This window comes from Dama dama, chromosome 11, assembly GCF_033118175.1.
Source record: "Dama dama isolate Ldn47 chromosome 11, ASM3311817v1, whole genome shotgun sequence".
Taxonomy (NCBI): Eukaryota; Metazoa; Chordata; class Mammalia; order Artiodactyla; family Cervidae; genus Dama; species Dama dama.
The window spans coordinates 37720163-37746327 of NC_083691.1; the positions used below are offsets into that span (position 1 = coordinate 37720163).

At 37.7% G+C, this 26165-nt stretch overlaps 1 protein-coding gene across 1 annotated transcript in view; it reads left to right on the forward strand.

Moving 5' to 3' along the window:
- Positions 1-23122, forward strand: part of NFU1 (NFU1 iron-sulfur cluster scaffold) — a 31111-nt gene extending 7989 nt beyond the window's left edge. The window contains exons 4-8 of the mRNA XM_061155140.1: positions 4561-4627; positions 6248-6362; positions 8798-8858; positions 17397-17571; positions 22932-23122. Of these exons, the coding sequence (XP_061011123.1) occupies positions 4561-4627; positions 6248-6362; positions 8798-8858; positions 17397-17571; positions 22932-22976 (463 nt within the window). The 3' untranslated portion in view covers positions 22977-23122. The remainder of the gene's footprint in view (positions 1-4560; positions 4628-6247; positions 6363-8797; positions 8859-17396; positions 17572-22931) is intronic.
- Positions 23123-26165: the final 3043 nt, after the last annotated feature.

Genomic DNA, 26165 nt, shown 5'->3' on the forward strand with positions numbered 1-26165 from the left:
GAAATCATTTAAAATAAAAAATGTTAAAGTCAGTCACATCAATTGAAATTTTTGGTGACTTAAGTCTGATACTGATTGCCAAGGATATTGACAAAATAAAACTTAGATAACTGTTTCTGTGTACACACAGCCATTTTATGTGTCTCATTTAGGGGAGCCAGAAATATGCTTATCTCAAGAATGGTTTTTAAAGTTTCTAGTTAATCAGTGTGCAAATTTCCTTTGACCTAAACATGCCACTTCTTGGAAGATATCTTAGAGCATTTGTTTTTTGTGCTTTTAAATACAAGCCACAGTAAGAAATATATTATGATGCACTATACACATACACACATATACATACAAAGATATACCTATATCTGTGTATACATATGTGTATATATATATATATGAATCACATACATATGTGTGTGTGTGTGTGTGTGTGTGTGTGTATATATATATATATATATATATATATGAAACAAGTGTTTGATGAGGCAATTTTTGCCTTTATAAGGTATGAAACTTGGTTATATTTCCTTTCTTATGCTTTTTATATTATTTTGTTCTGTTTTATTTTATTGAATAAAATCTTGGTTACTACATAGTTCATTTTACAACTTACTGGTAGGTTTGAAAAACACTACCTGAAAGAATTACCACGTATATACATAAGGTGTGTGCAGTGGTGTTCATTGTAGCCTTGTTGATAATGGTAGTAAGTTAGAAACAATCTAAATATTCATCAGTATGGATAGTTAGATAAACTTTGTCCATCCATAGCCCAGAGATATTGAAAAGGATGAGGAGGAACCATATTTACTGTTATACAGTGACATCTAAGACATATTGTTAGTGAAAAAAGCAAGTTGCAAAACAGTGAATACATTATGTGTTATTATGTGTATGAAAACAAAACACAAAAATGCACTGACAAAAAAGGTATGGAAGAATGTATATCAAACTGATAACAGAGAGTTCTCCAGGCCAGAATACTGGAGTGGGTAGCCGTTTCCTTCTCCAGGGAATCTTCCCGCCCCAGGAATCGAACCAGGGTCTCCTGCATTGCAGGTGATTCTTTACCAGCTGAGCTATTCAGTTCAGTTCAGTTGCTCAGTTGTGTCCAACTCTTTGCGACCCCTTGAACCACAGCACACCAGGCCTCCCTGCCCATCACCAACTCCCAGCAATAGTTTGAAATGTGTACATCAAATATGAGCTCACATATTTAGTATTTTTAAAAATGTAAAAATAAAAAAGCCCAAATTGATTCAGTTATAGATTGGTTGGAGATGATTTCTGTCAGATGTTCAATTGGCCAAAACCCTTTTCAAATTAATCTTTTGGAAGTCACCCATTTCTTGAGTTTACAGAATTTGTTATCTTCAGTCAATCTTATTTTTGTTTAGCAGAGAATATTTTTGCTGTAAACATGAGGATGGAAACCAGTCTGTCCTACTGGTCATTGTGTCCCTAATGCTTAGAACGGCGTCTGTTACTCTGTATTCAAATATTAGTTGAATGAATGAGTAAACAGTAATATGTCTGACTTCAGGGAGGCATTTGAGTTGTTTTTTCCTATCCTTGTAGAGAAGATGAAGAAATACAAGCAGAGGGTAGACCTACCTCTAAGGAAAGGGCTCTGAATCTCTGTAGTTGGCATGTTTATTCAGGACATTTTTAAAACCAGCAACATTAATAAGATGTAATTACCAGTTTTTCAGATGATAGGATTTGCTTACCTGTTGGATGACAAAATTCAGAGACATTTTAAAAAGTTTCATTAGGCTGGAATGATAGGTTAAAGCAAATAAGATAAAATCTAGCAAAAATAAATATTAAGCTGTGTGCTTAAATTTTTTAAATGCCTAGCACAGTTATGGGATAGAAGAATCTGACCTCTCAATTACGTTAGAAATATGCTTTAAAAAGTCAGTCAAACTTGAACAGAGTCCTAGTGTCCAGCATAAGAGAGGTAATAGTTTTTGTATTCAGAACAAGTTAGACTACCTTTGGGAGAGTATGTTCAGCTCTAGGTATTGTATTTTTTTTTTAAATTTTTTAAATATTTTCCTAATTACTCACAAGGTTGGACAACTTCTCATATGTTTGTGAGTGAAAGTCGCTCAGTCGTGTCTGACTGCTTGCAACCCCATGGACATCCATGGAATTCTCCAGGCCAGAATACTGGAGAATACTTTCCCTTCTCCAGGGGATCTTCCCAACCCAGAGATTGAACCCAGGTCTCCCCAGTTGCAGGCAGATTCTTTACCAGCTGAGCCACAAGGGAAATCCTAGGTATCGTATTTTGTTTTGGACATTGATGAATTGAAATTGTCCCAAGGAAAATAACCTAAATGACAAAGCATGTATAATAATGCTTGAAACTCCTGTTTCAGCTTTTTCTTTCTTTTTTTTTTTTTTTAATTTATTCCTTTTTATTTGTTTTTTTTTATGTTTATTGACACCAATTATGAAGTCGCTCGGTCGTGTCCAACTCTTTTGCGACCCCATGGACTGTAGCCCACCAGGCTCCTCCATCCATGAAATTTTCTAGGCAAGAGTACTGGAGTGGGTTGCCATTTCCTTCTCCATGCTTTTTCTTTCTTTTAGGGACAGAACTTCTTTTTTTTTTTGCGGTGGGGGGACAGAACTTCTAAACTCTTTCCTCCAAGCAGTCTCCATGATGTGACCCATTCTTCTCTAGGGAAGAATACTGGAGCGAGTTGCCATTTCCTACTCTGGGGGATCTTCCCAAACCAGGGACTGAACCCCCACCTCTTGTGTTTCCTGTATTGGCAAACTGATTCTTTACCATTGCATCCCTTGACATAGATCAGATGTCTTCTTTTGCAGCGTGCTTTCATTTGGGGGGAAAAAAAAGCTTTGCTAATAGTGCTAATCTAGGGTCCTACTTAGAGGTCTGTGTTTTGATTTATTGGATCATAAGCTGCAACCAAAAACTTTGTGACGACTTGCAGATTTAACGTTAAGTGGTTGTGTAAAGGACCCAGCTGACGTTGTCTCAGAAAAATTCCTAAACAATTTCAAAGCAGTAATTTTGATAACATTCTTGCAATGATAGACAAAGGAAAGGAGAACTGTGACCTTCCTTGGAGTATGTCAGCTTTTATTCCTAAAGTTGGGGGAAAAGGATACTGCTCTAGTGTCTGCTAGGTGTGGTACATGTATCAGTGTTTGGGGAGGGGGGCCGTATTTCAAAATCCTTTGAAGGGTTTTTTAAATTATAATCTGCCCCTCTTTCTCTCAAAAATTAGCTTTACTGAAGTATAATTTACGTACAATAAAATTTGCCAATTTCAAGTGTACAATTCGTTGAGTTTTGATAAGTATATACAATTATGTATCCACCAAAAAAATACAAATATAAAATTTTTATCACAGCAAAAGATCCTTCATTTCCCTTTGTTTTCAGTCTCCTCTTGCTTCACCTCCCTGGTAACTTTTTTTTTTTTATGGCAATGACTTAATTTTTAAAATTTTATTAAAAAATGCTTTTTCTAGGAGGGAGGGGATATATGTATACTTAAAACTGATTCATATTGTTGTATAGCAGAAACTACAACTTTGTAAAACAATTATCCAATTAAGAAAGATAAAACCAAATAAAAAATGATCAGTTAATCCAATAAATGTTTTTTCTAGCTTCTGTGAGATGTAATTGTCATAAAACATTGTATAAGTTTAAGATATACAGTGTGATGATTTGATACAGATACATATTGTGAAATGATTACCACGGAAAGGATAATTAATACATCTCTCACCCTGGTAACTATTGATCTTCTTACCCTGTTGTTCAACGGCTAACTTCTGTCCAACTCTTTGCAACCTCATGGGCTGCAGCACACCAGGCCTCCCTGTTCCTCACTTATCTCCTGAAGTTTGCCCATGTTCATGTCCATTGAATTGGTGATGCTACCTAACCATCTACCACCATTTTGCCTTTTCTAGAGTTCCATATAAATGGAACCATACAGTCTTTTCTGTTTGGTCTCTTTCATTTAGTATGATGATTTTGAGAGTCATCCTTGTTCTTGTAGGGATCAGTAGTTCATTTCTCCTTACTGCCAAGTAATACTGTTGATACAAAGTATGTGTGTGCTCAGTTACCCAGTCCTGTCTGCTCTTTGCGGCCCTTTGGACTATAACCCTGGGCCATACTGTCCATGGGATTTCCCAGGCAAGAATATTGGAGAGCCATTTTCTCCTCCAGGGGATTTTCCCACGTCTCCTGCATCCCTTGCATTGCAAGTGGATTCTTTACTGCTGAGACATTGGGAAGATCTGATACATTGTATGGTTATTCCCAATCTGTTTTGTCATTCCCTTGGGCTTCCCCAGTGGCTCAGTGGTAAAGAATCCACCTGCAGTGTGGGAGAGTGGGCTGAATTCTTGGGTTGGGAAGATCCCCTGGAGAAGGAAATGACAAGCCACTCCAGTATTCTTGCCTGGGAAAGCCCATGGACAGAGGTACCTGGTGTGCTACAGTCCTTGGGGTTGCAAAAGTATCAGACATGACTAAGTTATTATCTCTCAATTTTTATTTTTTCACAGGCAGTTATTTAGGATTGAGGGAGTAAAAAGTGTCTTTTTTGGACCAGATTTCATCACTGTCACAAAGGTAAGCATAGAATTATATAAAACAAGATGTTGTACTTTTGGTTTTTTCTGAGTCCAATGCTGCTCTCCAGAATATCCATGTTTAATGTGTTTTACACATACTGTTATTAAAAATCTCAAGTTTACTTCTCATATTTCTCAAGATAATTATTTAATAGAATTCTCAAGTTGAAATTAACTTCCAGATCCCTTGTTTTTCAAGAAAGAAAAACATAAGCTTCAGAGAGTTAAATGCAGTATGCAAGACTCAACCTTGGCAGGACTAAAATTTAGGCTTCCAAGTATTGTTTTTACTAATTCTTAGCTTACATTGATAGAGTACAAAGAGAAGCTAGTAAATGATCTAATATATATATCAAATATATATATATATATGACCAACAGGATGATTGAATATTTGTCTTCTTTCACAGTGAGCATTTATAAAATGGCACCTGTCACATTTTTGTGTCAGCCTGCCATCCCACAATGACACTTTAGAGCTTCACAGATGAGAGCAGTGGGTTGTGTACTTCTGCAACACTTGGATAATCTCTTAATGTCAAAAAATCAAGCTAAATATGCTATACCCATCCAACATCTGAGATCATATTTGCTACAAAAGACTTTTGTTTTTAAGTGTACTAGATTAATGAGAAATGAATTACTTAATTTAAACTCTGCATATTCTTTTAAATCTATAATTGATATATACATGCTGAACTTAATCTCTTGTCCAGTTTTGCATCAACATCAAAAGTATTCAATGAACTCCTCTTAAGCAGTTTGGAAGGATTCCTCTTATTGATTTACTTAGTTTTATTTTTTACTGTACTGGGTCTTCGTTGGTTTCTGTGGGCTTTCTCTAGCTGTAGCGAGCAGCAGCTACTCTTCCTTGTGGTGTGTGGGCTTCAGTAGTTGCAGTACCTGAGTTCAGTAGTTACAGCTCATGGACTCTAGAGCACAGGCTCAGTAGTTTGTGGCCCATGGGTTTAGTTGCTGCAAGGCATATGGAATCTTCCTGGACCAGGGTCGAACCAGTGTCCCCTGCACTGGCAGGCAGATTTCTATCCACTGCGCACCAAGGAAGGCTATGGATTGTTTCTTAAGGATACCAGTCTTGCTGACAATCCACAAGTCCTCTAGCACAGCCATAGATGAGACATGTTATAGTTTGGGTTCAAAAGTTATGTCTTCAGTGCTTTTAAGTAATATACATAGGTTGAATTTTTTTAATAGTCATAGGATATCCTGTATAGTTCATCAAGCATTTATATCCTATTTTATTAAAAGAATGGAAAGTCTGTTTATTATCCACTGTAAACATAGAATCCAACTCTTTTTACCTTATGAAAAAGTTATCGTTTAATCATTTTGATATCCCCTCTATGGGGCATGTACACACACCACACTTAATACAGATTTGATGAATGATTGAATGGGGATATGTTCTAAGATTGTATCTTCTAAAAGTCATTATAAGCCAGCTCCTCAACAATAACTGACATATTTTCCAGAAATGTGTGCTATTGCATGTTATAGAATATAAATAGGGGAAGAGTCCTAAAAGATTCAGAGTCTTGTTTTGTATTTGTCTTTGCTCTTGGATGAAAATGTAATGTTTTCCTTCAAATATTTACAGGAGAATGAAGAATTAGACTGGAATTTACTGAAACCAGATATCTATGCTACAATTATGGATTTCTTTGCATCTGGCTTACCTTTAGTTACTGAGGAAACACCTTCAGGAGAAGCAGGTAATGTGTTGGGAATTAATATTTAGCTTTTTAAAAAAATTGTTCTAGTTTCTTCACATTTGTCTTGATTTCTGAAAGCATGGGTAACAGAGTTTTGTTATTATACTATATTTAGCTCTGGAACCAATTCCAGAGGGGATAAAACCTCATGTATACTAGTTTTACCCATCATTTTATGAAACTTGTGTTTACATGGAATATATTATACAAAACTAAAAATTTCAACTATAAAAATTTCAAACTATTATTTATTAAATTATATTTATAATATTATAGTATAGTATAATATAATATATTTATATTGTTTTCAAAATAATATAATGCTCACCAGTTTGCCCTTCTCTCAGATTTAACAGGAGTTAACTTTCTGCCTTAATTACTTTAGAATCATTTCTAAACGAACTATTAAAGATGTAACTACCCCAGTTTACTTGCCTGGAGAATCCCATGGACAGAGGAGCCTGGCAGGTTGCAATCCATGGGGCTGCAAAGAGTCGGACACGACTGAGTGACTAAGCATGCACGTGTGCACATGTCTACACACACACACACACAAACATTTGTATAATCACCTTTAAATGATACAATTTAACTTCTATATATATACTCTAAATGAGTGATAAATGTACACAAGACAACATGTGGAAGCATATTTCAACATATTTCAAACATATTTCAACATGTTCATTGAAATATTTAAAAAATATATTAGCGGTTAAAAGTGAGCTTGATTAGGAGATACTGATGTGAGAAGATATAAAAAATATTAAGTGTTAAAAGGAAACTGAAGGGTTTATTTACATATTCTTACAAATGTACCGTTTATGCAAATTTTAAATAATACATGGAATAGTTATATGTGTTCTTGATAGATATATGTGTAAAACTGATATATCATTTTTAGAGCCTTTAACTACCTCTGCCAAAATGTAAAAATACACAAGGCTGTTGACCCAGCACTCAAAATTTACCTCATAGATATATTTGCAAAAGTACACTGAGGAATACTTTACATGAACATATAGGATTGTTAGAAATAGCAGCAGAATTGTTAGAAATAGCAGCAAACTGGAAACAAATGATTTAAAAACTAGTCAAATGAAGACAAATTCATACAAAAATTATTTTGCACTTATTTGAAAATTGAGCCACATCTTTACATGCTGATATGGAAAAACCTTTTCGGTCTATATTAAATAGAAAAAAGCAAGATATATAACAGTGAGTGTAAATATAGACATGTAAATGTAAACATGTACTAGAAGGGGGTTATATACTAAACTAATGATAGTGGTTGCCTATAGAAGTGATGATGGCAAAAGGCACTTAGGTTTGCGGATGTAAGAGAATTTTAATTATATTCTGTTTATTTTATTAAAATCAAAGTTGATATAATTTAATATTAATATGTTGGTATTTATACTGTTGCCAGAATCCTATTGTTTGTCACAATGTAATTTGAATTAGCTGCATTTTTAGTTTTCTCAATGATAAAGAGATTTTTTCCAAATAAATATAAAACTCATAAAAATAGACATATGTGAAGATCTATGTATAACCTTACAAAGTAAAAAGGAAAACAAAAATGGTCCTTCCTGGTGGTCCAGTGGTTAAGAATCAGCCTGCCAGTGTAGGGGATGTGGGTTTGATCACTGGACTGGGAAGATGCCACATGTCTCGGAGCAGCTGAACCCCTGCACCGCAGCTGCTGCGCCCGAGCCCGCTAAAGGCTGTGCTCCAAACGGGAGAAGCCCCCGCAGTGAGAAACCCGGGCAGCGCCGCTGGATAGGAGCACCTGCTCCCGGAAACCAGAGAAAGCCCACGTGCAGCAGTGAAGACCCAGCGTAGCTAAAAATAAAAGGTTAAATAAATAAATTTTTTAAAAAAGAAAAAAATGACACAAAATGAAAAAACCAGGTTTTTGTTCAGATTTGTAGAACATTTTAGAATTCCAATAAGGCTTATATCTGTACTTAGTATGATTGTCATCATGAAAACCACTAAATTGAGGGATTAAAAATTTAACTTATAAAGTAGTTAAAAAAAACTTAAAAAGTGCCTTTTTGTCTCAAAGTTTTCATTAAGATCCAGACAATGTCTTTTCTTTGCTTCTTTTCAGTCTTTGAGAAGGATGAAAGTTTACAAATGTATTGGCCAAAAAATTAAAACCCTAACACCATTAGTAGATCACGTTATTTCAGTATATTCACAGTTATCACCAAATGTTGATCAGTGCGCCTTAGTTTTTCTTCAGAAAATCAAATGAATGATCCTTCCATTTCCCCCATATTACTTATTTCACTATACCAAGTTACATGTTCTATGCTTTTATTTTTTTAATGAGACATTAAGTTAAATCACTTTATTTTAATATTTGTACTTGCATGGATGTAAAATTTCTTTTGTTGATATGTTTTATTTGTAATTGTTTCTAGGATCTGAAGATGATGATGAAGTTGTGGCAATGATTAAGGAATTGTTAGATACTAGAATACGGTATGTGTTTGTCTTTCTACCTGATCAGTTATACTACAGTATAGCAATAAATTTTTGATTATCTCTGAGTAGTACAGAGGAACTCTGTAGTAGAGTTCCAAAACAAGTATAAGTTAATGTAAACAAAGTAGGTAACCATAGAAATTGAATTTTAAAGTCTGTAGTTTCTTTACCATCTGAGACACCAGGAAAGGTCCCTCCAAAATTTATAACACTCTGTCTAAATATAGTCAATAATTGATGTAATTTATCTTTCATGGTCACTATTTCGATTTGATATTATTATAATACCAAATTTCTTAGAAGAAAATGACTTAACAGTGTTTGGGAGGACTGTGAGGAGAGAAGGAGTACCTCTTTTCAGGCTGCTGCCCCACTTTTGCTTATAGTAAACCAACGGTCCTGCTGAGAGTTCCAAAAGAATCTAGGTAAAATACACAAAAAGTTTGTTGTTGGACAGTATGATATAACTGCCAAAGCAAATAAGATTGTGTAGAGAGGGGAAGCACACTGAAGCTTCTCTTGGAGTATTTACTCATTCTTGGTGTGAGGTTAGAATATGAGAAGGTGGGCAAAGAGCAGCCACTGAGAAACAGAGAAACTGTGTTAACTTTCAGCAAATTTGTTGAGATTTGGAAGAATGAAGCTTTGACTTTAAGGAGCAAGACCCCAGAGGAAAGAAAAATGTAAGCCTTAGCACTCAGAGCTTCTCCCCACAAGGCACTTACTTGTTTTTAGCTATGGAAGGGAAGAGACTAAGAAGTGAAACAAAAGACAGCTGAAAACCTGAGCAGAATTTTGGCACTTTTATGGTGCTGGGAGCGATAAAAGTTGAAGTTTGGGATCTGTCAAGGAGGGTGGGGCCTCAGAGAACATCCAGGCTCTTAGTTGGGTTCTCTAGAGGACTATACCGTTGAAAGAGAGAAGCCAGAGGTAGACCAAGTCTTATGAAACTATAGGCCAGTATTGAATGAACTTAATTCCACAGAGGGTTAAGCTGCTGCCACAAGATAGGATGAACCCTTTCTAGTATAATATAATCCCAAGTCACTTTCAGTTCAGTTCAGTCGCTCAGTCGTATCCGACTCTTTGCGACCCCATGAATTGCAGCACGCCCAGGCCTCCCTATCCATCACCAACTCCCGGAGTTTACTCAAACTCATGCCCATTGAGTCGGTGATGCCATCCAACCATCTCATCCTCTGTCGTCCCCTTGTCCTCCTGCCCCCAATCCCTCCCAGCATCAGGGTCTTTTCAAATGAGTCAACTCTTTGCATGAGGTGGCCAAAGTACTGGAGTTTCAGCCTCAGCATCAGTCCTTCCAATGAACACCCAGGACTGATCTCCTTTAGGATGGACTGGTTGGATCTCCTTGCAGTTCAAGGGACTCTCAAGAGTCTTCTCCAACACCGTAGTTCAAAAGCATCAATTTTTCGGCACTCAGCTTTCCTCACAGTCCAACTCTCACATCCATACATGACCACTGGAAAAACCATAGCCTTGACCAGACGGACCTTTGTTGGCAAAGTAATGTCTCTGCTTTTTAATATGCTATCTAGGTTGGTGATAACTTTTCTTCCAAGAAGTAAGCGTCTTTTAATTTCATGGCTGCAGTCACCATCCACAGTGATTTTGGAGCCCCCCCCAAAAATAAAGTCTGACACTGTTTCCACTGTCACCCATCTATTTCCCATGAGGTGATGGGACCAGATGCGACGATCTTAGTTTTCTGAATGTTGAGCTTTAAGCCAACTTTTTCACTCTCCTCTTTCACTTTCATCAAGAGGCTTTTTAGTTCTTCTTCACTTTCTGCCATAAGGGTGGTGTCATCTGAATGTCTGAGGTTATTGATGTTTCTCCCGGCAAGCTTGATTCCAGCTTGTGCTTCTTCCAGCCCAGCATTTCTCATGATGTACTCTGCATATAAATTAAATAAGCAGGATGACAATATACAGCCTTGACGTACTCCTTTGCCTGTTTGGAACCAGTCTGTTGTTGCATGTCCAGTTCTAACTGTTGTTTCCTGACCTGCATACAGGTTTCTCAAGAGGCAGGTCAGGTGGTCTGATATGCCCATCTCCTTCAGAAATTTCCACAGTTTATTGTGATCCACACAGTCAAAGGCTTTGGCATAGTCAATAAAGCAGAAATAGATGTTTTTCTGGAACTCTCTTGCTTTTTCGATGATCCAGTGGATGTTGGAAATTTGATCTCTGGTTCCTCTGCCTTTTCTAAAACCAGCTTGAACATCTGGAAGTTCACAGATCACGTATTGCTGAAGCCTGGCTTGGAGAATTTGGAGCATTAATTTACTAGTGTGTGAGATGACTGCAATTGTGTGGTAGTCTGAGCATTCTTTGGCATTGCCTGTCTTTGGGACTGGAATGAAAACGGACCTTATCCAGTCCTGTGGCCACTGCTGAGTTTTCCAAATGTGCTGACATACTGAGCGCAGCACTTTCAGAGCATCATCTTTCAGGATTTGAAATAGCTCAACTGGAATTCCATCACCTCCACTAGCTTTGTTCTTAGTGATGCTTCCTAAGGCCCACTTGACTTCACATTCCATGATGTCTGGCTCTAGGTGAGTGTAAGTGATCACACCATCGTGATTATCTGGGTCATGAAGATCTTTTTTGTACAGTTCTTCTGTGTATTCTTGCCACCTCTTCTTAATATCTTCTGCTTCTGTTAGTTCCATACCATTTCTGTCCTTTATTGAGCCCATCTTTGCATGAAATGTTCCCTTGGTATCTCTAATTTTCTTGAAGAGATCTCTAGCCTTTCCCATTCTGTCATTTTCCTCTATTTCTTTGCATTGATCACTGAGGAAGGCTTTCTTATCTCTCCTTGCCATTTTTTGGAACTCTGCATTCAGATGGGACTATCTTTTCTTTTCTCCTTTGCTTTTCGCTTCTCTTCTTCTCACAGTTATTTGTAAGGCCTTCTCAGACAGCTATTTTGCCTTTTTGCATTTCTTTTTCTTGGGGATGGTCTTGATTCCTGTCTGCTGTACAATGTCACGAACCCCTGTCCATAGTTCATCAGGCACTCTGTCTATCAGATCTAGTCCCTTAAATCTATTTCTCACTTCCATTGTATAGTCATAAGGGATTTGATTTAGGTCATACCTGAATGGTCTAGTGGTTTTCCCCACTTTCTTCAGTTAAAGTCTGAATTTGGCAAGGAGGAGTTCATGATCTGAGCCACAGTCAGCTCCCGGTCTTGTTTTTGCTGACTGTATAAAGCGTCTCCATCTTTGGCTGCAAAGAATATAATCAATCTGATTTCAGTGTCGACCATCTGGTGATGTCCATGTGTAGAGTCTTCTCTTGTGTTATTGGAAGAGGGTGTTTGCTATGACCATGTGTTCTTTGCCCTGCTTCATTCTGTACTCCAAGGCCAAATTTGCCTGTTACTCCAGGTGTTTCTTGACTTCCTACTTTTGCATTCCAGTCCCCTATAATGAGAAGGACATCTTTTTTGGGTGTTAGTTCTAAAAGGTCTTATAGGTCTTCATAAAACCGTTCAACTTCAGCTTCTTACTGGTTACTGGTCAGGGCATAGGCTTGGATTACTGTGTTATTGATTGGTTTGCCTTGGAAACAAATAGAGATCATTCTGTCGTTTTTTGAGATTGCATCCAAGTACTGCATTTTGGACTCTTTTCTTGACTGTGATGGCTACTCCACTTCTGCTAAGGGATTCCTGCCCACAGTAGTAGATATCGTCATCTGAGTTAAATTCACCCATTCCAGGCCATCTTAGTTCACTGATTCCTAGAATGTCAATATTTACTCTTGCCATCTCCTGTTTGACCACTTCCAATTTGCCTTGATTCATGGACCTAACATTCTAGGTTCCTATGCAATATTGCTCTTTACAGCATTGGACCTTGCTTCTATCACCAGTCCCATCCACAACTGGGTGTTGTTTTTGCTTTAACTCCATCCCTTCATTCTTTCTGGAGTTATTTCTCTACTGATCTCCAGTAGCATATGGGGCACCTACCGACCTGGGGAGTTCCTCTTTCAGTATCCTATCAATTTGCCTTTTCCTACTGTTCATGGGGTTCTCAAGGCAAGAATTCTGAAGTGGTTTGCTATTCCCTATCCAGTGGACCACATTCTGTCAGACCTCTCCACCATGACCCGACCGTTTTGGGTGGCCCCACACAGCATGGCTTAGTTTCACTGAGTTAAACAAGACTGTCGTCCTGTGATCAGATTGGCTAGTTTTCTGTGATTCTGGTTTTAGTGTGTCTGCCCTCTGATGCCACAAGTCACTTTTGTTCTTCATATATGTTGTCCTCATTTATTGTCCCCAGAATTACCAGGCATAGAATTTGGAAACTGAACCAACAGAAAATAAACAAATCCATTGATAAACTAGATGTGAGAGTTATCAGACATGATCTTTAAAATGATTGTGAATAAAACATTAGAGAAAACAGAAATCAGATGAATTTCATCAGAAGACTGGAATCTATAAGAAAAAGTAATTCTGAAACTAAAGTATACAATAGCTAAACTTAAGAATTCATCAGGTTGAATGTCACATTGGATACTGTTGGAGAGATTAATGTACTGGAATGTATTAAAAGGGCAGTAGATGCAGCTCAATTCCAGAAAAATAAATGACCCAATCAAAAAATGGGCCAAAGAACTAAACAGACATTTCTCCAAAGAAGACATATAGATGGCTAACAAACACATGAAAAGATGCTCAACATCACTCATTATTAGAGAAATGCAAATCAAAACCACAATGAGGTACCATTACACACCAGTCAGGATGGCTGCCATCCAAAAGTCTACAAGCAATAAATGCTGGAGAGGGTGTGGAGAAAAGGGAACCCTATTACACTGTTGGTGGGAATGCAAACTAGTACAGCCGCTATGGAGAACAGTGTGGAGATTTCTTAAAAAACTGGAAATAGAACTGCCATATGACCCAGCAATCCCACTTCTGGGCATACACACTGAGGAAACCAGATCTGAAAGAGACACGTGCACCCCAATGTTCATCGCAGCACTGTTTATAATAGCCAGGACATGGAAGCAACCTAGATGCCCATCAGCAGATGAATGGATAAGGAAGCTGTGGTACATATACACCATGGAATATTACTCAGCCATTAAAAAGAATTCATTTGAACCAGTCCTAATGAGATGGATGAAGCTGGAGCCCCTTAGACAGAGTGAAGTAAGCCAGAAAGATAAAGAACATTACAGCGTACTAACACATATATATGGAATTTAGAAAGATGGTAATGATAACCCTATATGCAAAACAGAAAAAGAGACACAGAAATACAGAACAGACTTTTGAACTCTGTGGGAGAATGTGAGGGTGGGATATTTCAAAAGAACAGCATGTATACTATCTATGGTGAAACAGATCACCAGCCCTGGTGGGATGTATGAGACAAGTGCTCGGGCCTGGTGCACTGGGAAGACCCAGAGGAATCGGGTGGAGAGGGAGGTGGGAGCGGGGATCGGGATGGGGAATGCGTGTGGGTCCATGGCTGATTCGTGTCGATGTGTGACAGGACCCACTGAGGTGTTGTGAGGTAATTAGCCTCCAACTAATAAAAAGAGGAAAAATAAATAAATAAAAGGGCAGTAGAAAATATCCAGCTAAAGCACAGAAAAGAGGATGGAAAATACAGCCCAAAAAAATGATAGACATAGAATATGTGACAAAAAAAAGTCTCACAATATCCTGTAGGCTTTTTAATATATGTAGAATTTAAATACATGACAAAAATGTATAAGGTGATAAGTATAAGTGTTCTTCATTCTTGGCATTATCTGGGAATTAATAAAAGTATAATTTATTTTGCTGTGCTGTGCATGCTCAGTCATGTCTGACTCTTTGAGACCCTATGGAGTGTAGCCTGCCAGACTCCTCTGTCCATGGGATTTTCCTGGCAAAGAATACTAAATTGGGTTGCCATTTCCTTCTCCAGTGGACCATCCTAACCCAGGATCAAACTCACATCTTCTGCATTGGCAGGCAAATTTTTTACCACTGAGCCACCTGGGAAGTCGGCACTAATCTATATTAGAGTCTAAGAAGTCAAGTAGGCATCTTATAAACAATCGATAGTAAAAGACCATATAACCAAAATTCAATAGAGGGGTAAAGTAGAATAATAATAAAGTAATACTTGTTTAATCCAAAATAATGCAAAATGATAAATAATAAGATGGTTGTATAAACCCAAATATATTAGTTAATATACATAGGTTAATTAACAAGAAATAAAAGTGTCAGATTGCCTGTTGAAAAAAAGCTATGTACTGCCTATAAGAGATACATATCTTAACTGTAAGGACAAAGAAAGGTTGAAAGTAGAAAGATGGAGAAATACATAGCATGCAAAGAATGGATAAGAGAAGGCTGGTACAGTTGTACAGATATCAGACAAAATAAACTTTATAGCTAAAGACATTACTAGCAATAAAGAGAAATCTTTCATAATAATAAAAGGGTAATTTCTGTGAGGAATATACACTAATTTTAAACATATGCATCTAATAACAGCTTCAGAAGAGATAAAGAATATTTGACAGAACTAAAATGAGAAATAGATAATCCACAACTATGGTGGGAGACCAACACATCTCTCTCAGTAACAAGTAGATCAAACACATACAGTGATGAGTAAAGATATGAGAGTTTTACACATATGATTAACAAACCGGACTAAATTGACACACATGAAACATTACACCCAACAAGAAGAAAGTACTTATTTTTTTCAAGTGTACATGGAAGATTTTCTAAATGGGACTATATTCTGAATCATAAAGCAACCCTGAACAAATTATATAGATTGAAATCATTGAAAATATTATTTTCTACAGTTACATTAAGCTAGATGTCAGTTATCAAAAGGTATCTACACAATCTGTATGTATGTGGAAACTAAACAGTGCTCTTCAAAAACACCAATGGTCAACAAAGAAATCACAAAGGAAATTTAAAATAGAATATTTGCCTGACCTTCGGATAGGCAAATTTTTTTTTACAAGACATAAGAAAACTTAAGAGAAAGACATAAAGTAGACTATAGTAATAATAAGACTTCATCAAAAGATATCACTTACCGCAAAGAAGCAAAGCACAGATTAGAAGATATTTATAATATGTATGTCAGAATATATTTAAAATCTCTTACATAATGTTAAGAAAGAGACAATCAAATAGAGCCTGGGGCAGTCTCTTCACAAAAGCACTGGAGTGGCAATTTATGAAAGACAGTAACCAAATGACAGTAAACATGAAAAAGTACTCAACCTCCTTACAGATATTCAGATTAAAACTGTAATGAAATATCACTGCAGATCCACTGGAATGATTAAAATTATTAAAACTGACACAACCAATTGTTGGCAAGTTTCGGGAGCAACAGGAACTCTGGTGTACTGCCGGTAGGAATATAAGTTTAAATAACTTTGGGAAACCATTTGTCAATAGCTACTAAATCTGGACAGAAACATATTCTTGATGAGTAGTTTCACTCTTGGGTACATTCCCAGTTGTATTTTATTAGTATGCCATAGGACATTTGTAAGAATCTCCATAACTGTGCCATTTGTAAAAGCCAAAAGCTGGTATTAACCCAGATGTCCATCAACAATAGAATGAGTCCTTCCCTGGCAGTCCAGTGGCTAAGACTCCATACTCCCAATGCACGGGGCCCAGGTTCAATCCCTGGTCAGGGAACTAGATCCTACATGCTATAGCTAAGATCCAGAGCAGCCAAAGAGATAAATAAGTAAAAAATAGATATTAAAAAAAGAATGGATAAATTCTGGCATATTCACTTAATGGAATACTCTGCAGCAGTGAGATTGAATGAACTATTACTATATGCCACAATGTAGACGAATCTTGCAAAGAAAAAAGAAGCCAGATTAAAAAAAGTTAATACTTTGTGTTTTCTAAATGGAATTTATGTTTATAAACTGTAAAGTTAAAAAGCAGGCAGAATTTGTCAGTGGTGATAGCAGTTGGGATAATGGCTACCTTTGGTTGGGAGGAGTGGTCAAAAGGAAGAATAGGGGGGACTTCTGGGGTTCCAGTGTTCTGTTTCTCGGTCTAGAACATATATATGTTCAGTTTGTTAAAATTTACTGAATTGATCATATGTGATTTATGCATTTTTTTGAATTATCTATATTTCAATGAAAAGTTTTAACTGGAAAAAAAAAAAGCCAGCACATGTCAGTCTCCCTCTATTTACTTAAAAGAAGTGAATGAGTATATCTTAGGTAATCAGTATAATTATTAGGAAATTTGAAATCTTAAATGATATACAAGATTAAGATGCAATAAGCAGATAAAGTTCTTGTATGAATGAATTGGCATTTTATCTGAAAGTTACAAATGAGACTAGCTACTAACTGTTGTTATTCTTGTTTATAAAAGTGACTCTAACTTTGTGAATTTATTAATATAAAATCTAAGCTCCATGTTGTATTAAGTTTTTTCAATAAAAACTTATTTTAAATATATCTGTGTCTACAGGCCAACTGTGCAGGAAGATGGAGGAGATGTAATCTATAAAGGCTTTGAAGATGGCATTGTACAGCTGAAACTCCAAGGTTCTTGTACCAGCTGCCCCAGTTCAATCATTACTCTGAAAAATGGCATTCAGAACATGCTGCAGTTTTATATTCCAGAAGTAGAAGGCGTAGAACAGGTATGCCAATATTGTATGACAGTTTAGATTTAGTATTAAAATGAATTTTTTGGAAAGAAAAGAAATTCATGACCTGACATTTTCTTCAACTGCTATATCATTGTATTACCATTATTATCAGGCTCCTTCTTTGAGAATTATCTTAGTGCTAATAATTACCTGCTATGTGCTCAGCAGTTTTCCAAATATTACCTCATTTATTTTCTAGTAACACAGTTTGTTAATATTAAATAAGTCACTTTCATTTTGTACTTGGGAAAGAGAGGGCGTATTGCTGTTTTGACTGTAGAAAAATTATGAAAGGGAAACATCATGGAATTTTATAGATGACATTTACAAGTCTTTAGTGGAAGAGCTCTACTACTTCATATTTTTTTTAATTAATTGATTAATATTTGGTTGCACTGAGTCTTTATTGCTGTGTGCAGGCTTTCTCTAGTTGAAATGAGCAAGCGCTACTCTTCATTTTGGTGCACAGGCTTCTCATTGTGGTGGTTTCTCTTGTCACAAAGCATGGGCTCTTGGGCATGCAAGCTGCAGTAGTTGGGGTTCATAGGCTCCAGAACACGGGCTCAGTAGCTGTGGTGCACAGATTTAGTTGCTTCACAGCATGTGGGATCCTCCTGGACCAGGGATTGAACCTGTGTCCCCTGCATTGGCAGGTGGACTCTCATCCATTGGACCACGAGGGGAGCCCCTCCACTGCTTCACATTTAAATACTTCTTGTTCTTAAACATGCAGGCAAGAAGCCCTTCAAAGAATCACACTTTGTTGTACAAAGTACAGTTATAGAGTTTTAGAGCTTTATTTATAGCCTGAGGTCAACATTTTTTTCCTGCCCAAATATATCTAAGGAATATATACTACCAGTATTTTTCTCAGCAGTAATAGTGACCTTCACTGCAGTAATTCTCAACCAAGAGGCAAGGACTTATGGAGAGCTATTATCAAGGAAGGAAAGAGTATATGGAAATTAAAAATTTGAAAAAACGCTTCAGGTAATTCTGTGCCTTTAAGGAGAGGGCATCATCTCTCAGCTCCTGTGAGACTCACTCTTTTCTGGGCAGCACTGGAACCTGTCCCTGTGGTACAGCACACGCCGTCTCCTCTTTGAATTCTTCCTAGTTCTTTAGTTGGCGTTAAGCTCTGCTTTGGTGCAAAGCTTCTGTGTGTCTCGTTCAGCTTTCTGGTAATGGATAAGTTCCTTGAGAGACTTATAATCGTACCTAGGTCTCTGTGTTCTTCTGTAACACTTAGCTTTGTGTGTTGTACTTGTTCTTTACATAGTTTTCATTAAATATTTAGAAACATTATTCCAAATTTAGGAGTATTTTGCCTAAGATAGAAGTTGATTGACAAAATTTTTTTGATTGGATGGTGCTGAGATTGGATGTAAAAATATCAGTTCCCTGAAAGTAAATATCCATTTTTTATTCAGCCCAAAAGAATCTATGAGGGAATTAATTGATTGTCTCAGATCAGAACCAGATTCATCTAGATTTTGAAAAAATTAATTTTGGCCCCCATTATCCTCTGTATGCCTTTTTAAAAAATAGTTAACACTTTGCTAGATTGACAAAGGAAGGTTTTTATTCACTTTTCCAGGGTTGGGTGATGAATTGGCAGTAGGATTATAAACCTGAGTTGGTTTTAATTATAGTAGGTGTGGTTAAGAGAAAAAATAGTGTTAGGTTTATATAACCCTTTTCTTTTCCAGAGGAGTTGGTTTTTATTATCTGAGTAATATATTAACTCATGAAAAGATACTAATCCTTTCATTTTTTCCGTTGAGTATTCATTAGTATTTTTCCTTAACTTCCTTGAAATGAAATCTTCATATTTTTCTAAGGTTTAAAATGAACTTTTATCTGAGTAAGACCAACGTAATTAGTTGCTAGTGTATTTTCTAGCAACTATAAAGGTGTAGTTTCTTTACCTTTTTTAGGGATTCATTTTTCTAATACATATTTTTGCAGTAACAATTCGGTATATTTCCCTAGGACCATGCTTAGGGAAATAAGATGCTTTTGAAATAAAAACAAAAAAAATCAATTCTATAAGTAGTAGAGCTAGGAAATACCAGTTCATCATGATAGTCCTCTTTGTCCACCTGTGACTCTGCTTTTGGAAACCTCCTTTGGAATAAGGAACAGAGATCAATGTTTTAATTAACTTGCTGCCCAATATGCTACTGGAGATCAGTGGAGAAATAACTCCAGAAAGAATGAAGGGATGGAGTTAAAGCAAAAACAACACCCAGTTGTGGATGGGACTGGTGATAGAATAGAAGCAAGGTCCAATGCTGTAAAGAGCAATATTGCATAGGAACCTAGAATGTTAGGTCCATGAATCAAGGCAAATTGGAAGTGGTCAAACAGGAGATGTCAAGAGTGAATGTTGGCATTCTAGGAATCAGTGAACTAAGATGGACTGGAATGGGTGAATTTAACTCAGATGACGATATCTACTACTGTGGGCAGGAATCCCTTAGCAAAAGTGGAGTAGCCATCATAGTCAAGAAAAGAGTCCAAAATGCAGTACTTGGATGCAATCTCAAAAATGACAGAATGATCTCTATTCGTTTCCAAGGCAAACCATTCAATATCACGGTAATCCAAGTCTATGCCCCAACCAGTAATGCTGAAGAAGCTGAAGTTGAACGGTTTTATGAAGACCTATAAGACCTTTTAGAACTAACACCCAAAAAAGATGTCCTTCTCATTATAGGGGACTGGAATGCAAAAGTAGGAAGTCAAGAAACACCTGGAGTAACGGACAAATTTGGCCTTGGAGTACAGAATGAAGCAGGGCAAAGGCTAATAGAGTTTTGCCAAGAGAACACACTGGTCATAGCAAACATCCTCTTCCAACAACACAAGAGAAGACTCTACACATGAACATCACTAGATAATCAACACTGAAATCAGATTGATTATATTCTTTGCAGCCAAAGATGGAGACACTTTATACAGTCAGCAAAAACAAGACTGGGAGATGACTGTGGCTCAGATCATGAACTCCTTCTTGCCAAATTCAGACTTAAACTGAAGAAAGTGGGGAAAACCACTAGACCATTCAGGTATGACCTAAATCAAATCCCTTATGACTATACAGTGGAAGTGAGAAATAGATTTAAGGGACTAGATCTGATAGACAGAGTGCCTGATGAACTATGGACAGGGGTTCGTGACATTGTACAGCAGACAGGAATCAAGACCATCCCCAAGAAAAAGAAATGCAAAAAAAAGCAAAATGGCTGTCTGAGGAGGCCTTACAAATAGCTGTGAGAAGAAGAGAAGCGAAAAGCAAAGGAGAAAAGGATAGATAGTCCCATTTGAATGCAGAGTTCCAAAAAATGGCAAGGAGAGATAAGAAAGCCTTCCTCAGTGATCAATGCAAAGAAATAGAGGAAAACGACAGAATGGGAAAGGCTAGAGATCTCTTCAAGAAAATTAGAGATACCAAGGGAACATTTCATGCAAAGATGGGCTCAATAAAGGACAGAAATGGTATGGAACTAACAGAAGCAGAAGATATTAAGAAGAGGTGGCAAGAATACACAGAAGAACTGTACAAAAAAGATCTTCATGACCCAGATAATCACGATGGTGTGATCACTTACACTCACCTAGAGCCAGACATCATGGAATGTGAAGTCAAGTGGGCCTTAGGAAGCATCACTAAGAGCAAAGCTAGTGGAGGTGATGGAATTCCAGTTGAGCTATTTCAAATCCTGAAAGATGATGCTCTGAAAGTGCTGCGCTCAGTATGTCAGCACATTTGGAAAACTCAGCAGTGGCCACAGGACTGGATAAGGTCCGTTTTCATTCCAGTCCCAAAGACAGGCAATGCCAAAGAATGCTCAGACTACCACACAATTGCAGTCATCTCACACACTAGTAAATTAATGCTCCAAATTCTCCAAGCCAGGCTTCAGCAATACGTGATCTGTGAACTTCCAGATGTTCAAGCTGGTTTTAGAAAAGGCAGAGGAACCAGAGATCAAATTTCCAACATCCACTGGATCATCGAAAAAGCAAGAGAGTTCCAGAAAAACATCTATTTCTGCTTTATTGACTATGCCAAAGCCTTTGACTGTGTGGATCACAATAAACTGTGGAAAATTATGAAAGAGATGGGCATATCAGACCACCTGACCTGCCTCTTGAGAAACCTGTATGCAGGTCAGGAAGCAACAGTTAGAACTGGACATGCAACAACAGACTGGTTCCAAATAGGGAAAGGAGTACGTCAAGGCTGTATATTGTCACCCTGCTTATTTAACTTATATGCAGAGTACATCATGAGAAATGCTGGGCTGGAAGAAGCACAAGCTGGAATCAAGCTTGCCGGGAGAAACATCAATAACCTCAGACATTCAGATGACACCACCCTTATGGCAGAAAGTGAAGAAGAACTAAAGAGCCTCTTGATGAAAGTGAAAGAGGAGAGTGAAAAAGTTGGCTTAAATCTCAACATTCAGGAAACTAAGATCATGGCATCTGGTCCCATCACCTCATGGGAAATAGATGGGTGACAGTGGAAACGGTGTCAGACTTTATTTTTTGGGGGGCTCCAAAATCACTGTGGATGGTGACTGCAGCCATGAAATTAAAAGATGCATACTCTCTGGAAGGAAAGTTATGACCCACCTGGACAGCATATTAAAAAGCAGAGACATTACTTTGCCAACAAAGGTCCGTCTGGTCAAGGCTATGGTTTTTCCAGTGGTCATGTATGGATGTGAGAGTTGGACCATAAAGAAAGCTGAGCACAGAGGAATCAATGCTTTTGAACTGTGGTGTTGGGGAAGACTCTTGAGAGTCCCTTGGACTGCAAGGAGATCCAACCAGTCCATCCTAAAGGAGATCAGTCCTGGGTGTTCATTGGAAGGACTTATGTTGAAACTGAAACTCCAAAACTTTGGCCACCTGATGCGAAGAGCTGACTCATTGGAAAAGACCCTGATGCTGGGAAAGATGGAGGGCAGAAGGAGAAGGGGACGACAGAGGATGAGATGGTTGGATGGCATCACCGACTCAATGAACATGGGTTTGGATAGACTCCGGCAGTTGGTGATGGACAGGTATGCCTGGCATACTGCGGTTCATGGGGTCGGAAAGTGTCGGACACGACTGAGCAACTGAACTGAACTGAACTGAATATCAGTTGGCTTTTATGTTGCTAGAATATCAGATTTTGATGCAAACCTTGTGCTTTGGGGCTGTTGATAGATTTATTCTTACTAGATTGGTGTGCATTGTTGCAGAATATTTTAGGTAAACAAGTAATATTAAAATCATGAAAATAGCAATTTCTACTCCTTAATTCTTGTATTCTCTTTTTTTGTTTGTTTTAGGTTATGGATGATGAATCAGATGAAAAAGAAGCAAACTCACCTTAAACTCATTTGAGTTTTCTGTGGGCCCTGCAGTTGGACTTGTTGATAATATGTACTAAGCTTTTATTATTAATCTGCTAAGCAACTAGGATTAATAAAATATTTCCCTTCTTCAGAGAATGATATATAAATATTGCATGTTTGCTTTACCTCATATGAGTTATTTATAACATCCTGAATCATCTTCTGTACATGTGGATTTTATCCAGGGATATTTTTATTTTTGTTCTTCATTTCTCATGGTTCCTTCTTTGCATAATGTGTGAAGCAGTTTAAAATACATTCCCTACCCCCAATCTGATTTATTTACTCTTTCAATACAGAAGTAAATAGGGAGAATCTTAAGATATTTTAAAATGGCTTCACTTTTTATGAGATGTTTTAAAATATTTTTACTGAATTTTTACCTTGTTAAACACTAAACAATTTTAGTTTTAAAATAGTATCTGGTGTCTTCCCTGGTGGTCCAGTGATTAAGAATCCACTTTGCAATGTAGGGGATGCAGTTGGATACCTGATCAGGGAACTAAGACCCCATGTGCCACAGAGCACTTGAGCCTGCATGCTCAAGTGAAAGATCCCAGGTCCTGCGACTAAGACCCGATACAGCCAAATAAATAAAATATTTTTAAAAAATGGTATCTGGCTAGTAGCTCCCAATGTAGTATCATGTAACTTCCCACTGAAAGACCAAAAAAAAAAAAAAAAAGAAAAAATCATAATGTTGAAAACTGATAAAGAACTAAGTCCTAGAATGTAGACAAAATTTCTATTGATTACAAGACAACAGACTGAATTGAGAAAAGCTGCCTTAGTGTGCCATGCCAGAAATTTCGACAGTTATCTTTCTATTAACATAATGCAAAGAGCCAACTCATTGGAAAAGACCCTGATGCTGGGAAAGATTGAAGGTGAAAGGAGAAGGGGGCGGCAGAGGATGAGATGGTTAGACAGCATCAGCAACTCAATGGACATGAATTTGAGCAAACTCCGGGAGATAGTGAAGGATAGGGAAGCCTGTCGTGCTGTAGTCCATGGAGTCGCAGTGAGTCGGGCACAACTTAGCAACTGAACAACAACTTTCTACCACAGGGGTAACTTTTTTCAGATGACCCAAATAGCAAATTACATGTCTCTCTTGTTTTTGATGGGACTTCCCTGGTGACTCAGACAGTAAAGAATCTGCCTGCGATGAGGGAGACCTGGGTTTATTCCTGAGTTGGGAAGATGCCCTGGAGGGTATCAACTACCCAATGATAGCTGATAGTGGGTAGGGAACAGCTACCCACTCCAGTATTCTTGCCTGGAGAATTTCATGGACAGAGGAGCCTGGCAGGCTATAGTCCCTGGGATCGCAGAGACAGACAGGACTGAGTGACTTTCCCTTTCACCTTCTTGTTTTTCTATAGGAATTCAGAGACAGCAATTCATAGATAGTATCAGGGAAGGAAACATAAGTACGTTGGATCTTTGGAACTTTGTTCCTCAAAAGTATGGAGGTTAACATAGGGATGGAAACAAAAAGAACTCCAGCAGTTGTGAGTGCTGGAAAGAGAAGTTTTTATTTTTTTTCTTTTGGTTCATAGAACTGGGCATTGCGGTTGGAGAATTTGTTTCCTGAGCCATTATAGATGAATTTAGGTTAGACTTACTTTGTGAATTACTTTGTAAGCTAGGCACATTAACCTGCCCTTTAGCTGAAGCTACAGGAAATTGAGATTGTGGAGGAGATGCAGTTAATCAGTCTTGGGTCTGGCCACAAAATAAGTGGCTGAGTGGGGGTGGGGGATTCAGTTACTGAAATATAGGAACTCACAGAACTGAGAGGCCAAGTTATTGGAAAGATTCTCTACAAAAGGGAGCAGCCATGAAGAACAAGGAGGAAAGGTGGAGAACACTTCTCAGCACACAGTGTTGTAATCAGAATCTGGAAGCTGTGAAATGTATTTGGAACTGCAGGAAGCTAAGTAGGACTTGACTGTGAAGAGGCTTCAGCTGGAATGGGGCAGAGGTAGGCAGTGCTTCGTGCAGACAACGCTGTAGAAGTTCTTGGCTGCCTACCCTTCTTACACCCAGAGAGTTTATGCTGAGACTTTCTTCTCACTGCGAGGTCTTCTCAGTTACCATTTGCTTGCCCTGTCCCCAGGGAAGATAGGTCTCACCTCAGTCCCAAGGGATAAATTATGACTAGTCTAACTCAGTACATCTTGACTCCTTTTTTCTTTGCCAGTCATTAGTCTTAAGTATGGACACAGTCGTGTCCGACTCTTTGTGACCCCATGGACTATGCAGTTCATGGAATTCTCCAGGCCAGAATACTGGAGTGGGTAGCTGGTCCCATCTCCAGGGGGTCTTCCCAACCCGGGGATCAAACTCAGGTTTCTCTCATTGCCGGTGGATTCTTTACCAGCTGAGCCACCAGGGAAGCCTCTTAAGTATCGATATATGACCCAACTCTGCCTGTGAACTGAAAGAGAAAGTCTATTAGAAAGTTCTGGAAAGGTTGTCTTCCTTGATTGAGAGAGAATGAAGTTTATATGTAAAGAAGGCTCTTTGCCTCTCCCATTACATTCCTCCCTGCTAGGTACACTGTAATATGAATACTTGATGTCCAAGGCTCTGACAGTTAGTTTGTGGTCATGAAAAGCCAGTTTGCTAAGAACGGCAAAGAAAAGGGGGAAAAAAAAAGGAGACCTGGATATTTGAGGACTCTATTGACCTTTGAGCTAGTCCAGGAACCACCCATTTTCAGAGTATCATGTGAGATAAAAGGTTTTCTTGTTAAAGCTACTGTTATCAGTTACTCTCATTTGAAGCTGGTGGCCTTCTAACAAAGAACCTGGTAAGTCATGGAGAACTTTGTAAGTAATTTTACTGCTTAATTATTTGTGGCAGAGAGTGCCAAATGTCGATCCTAAAATGACAACAAATTTACATTTTTATTTACTTAATTTTTTTTTCAAATTTACATTTTTAACTGAGCCACTTTTTCAAGTTAGTTTTTCAATCAAATATTAATTTAGGTGTGGTTTAATCAGGTAATTGTTTTTCATTTTGAATGTTTTAAGTTATATTTAATTCCCTCCTCCTGGACAGCCCCAAAGAAAGTAATCATTAGTTAGTTGTTTTTCACTAAAACAAAAATAAAAATTAACCCCTCAAAATGTATAAACTTTTGTTACATGAAATATT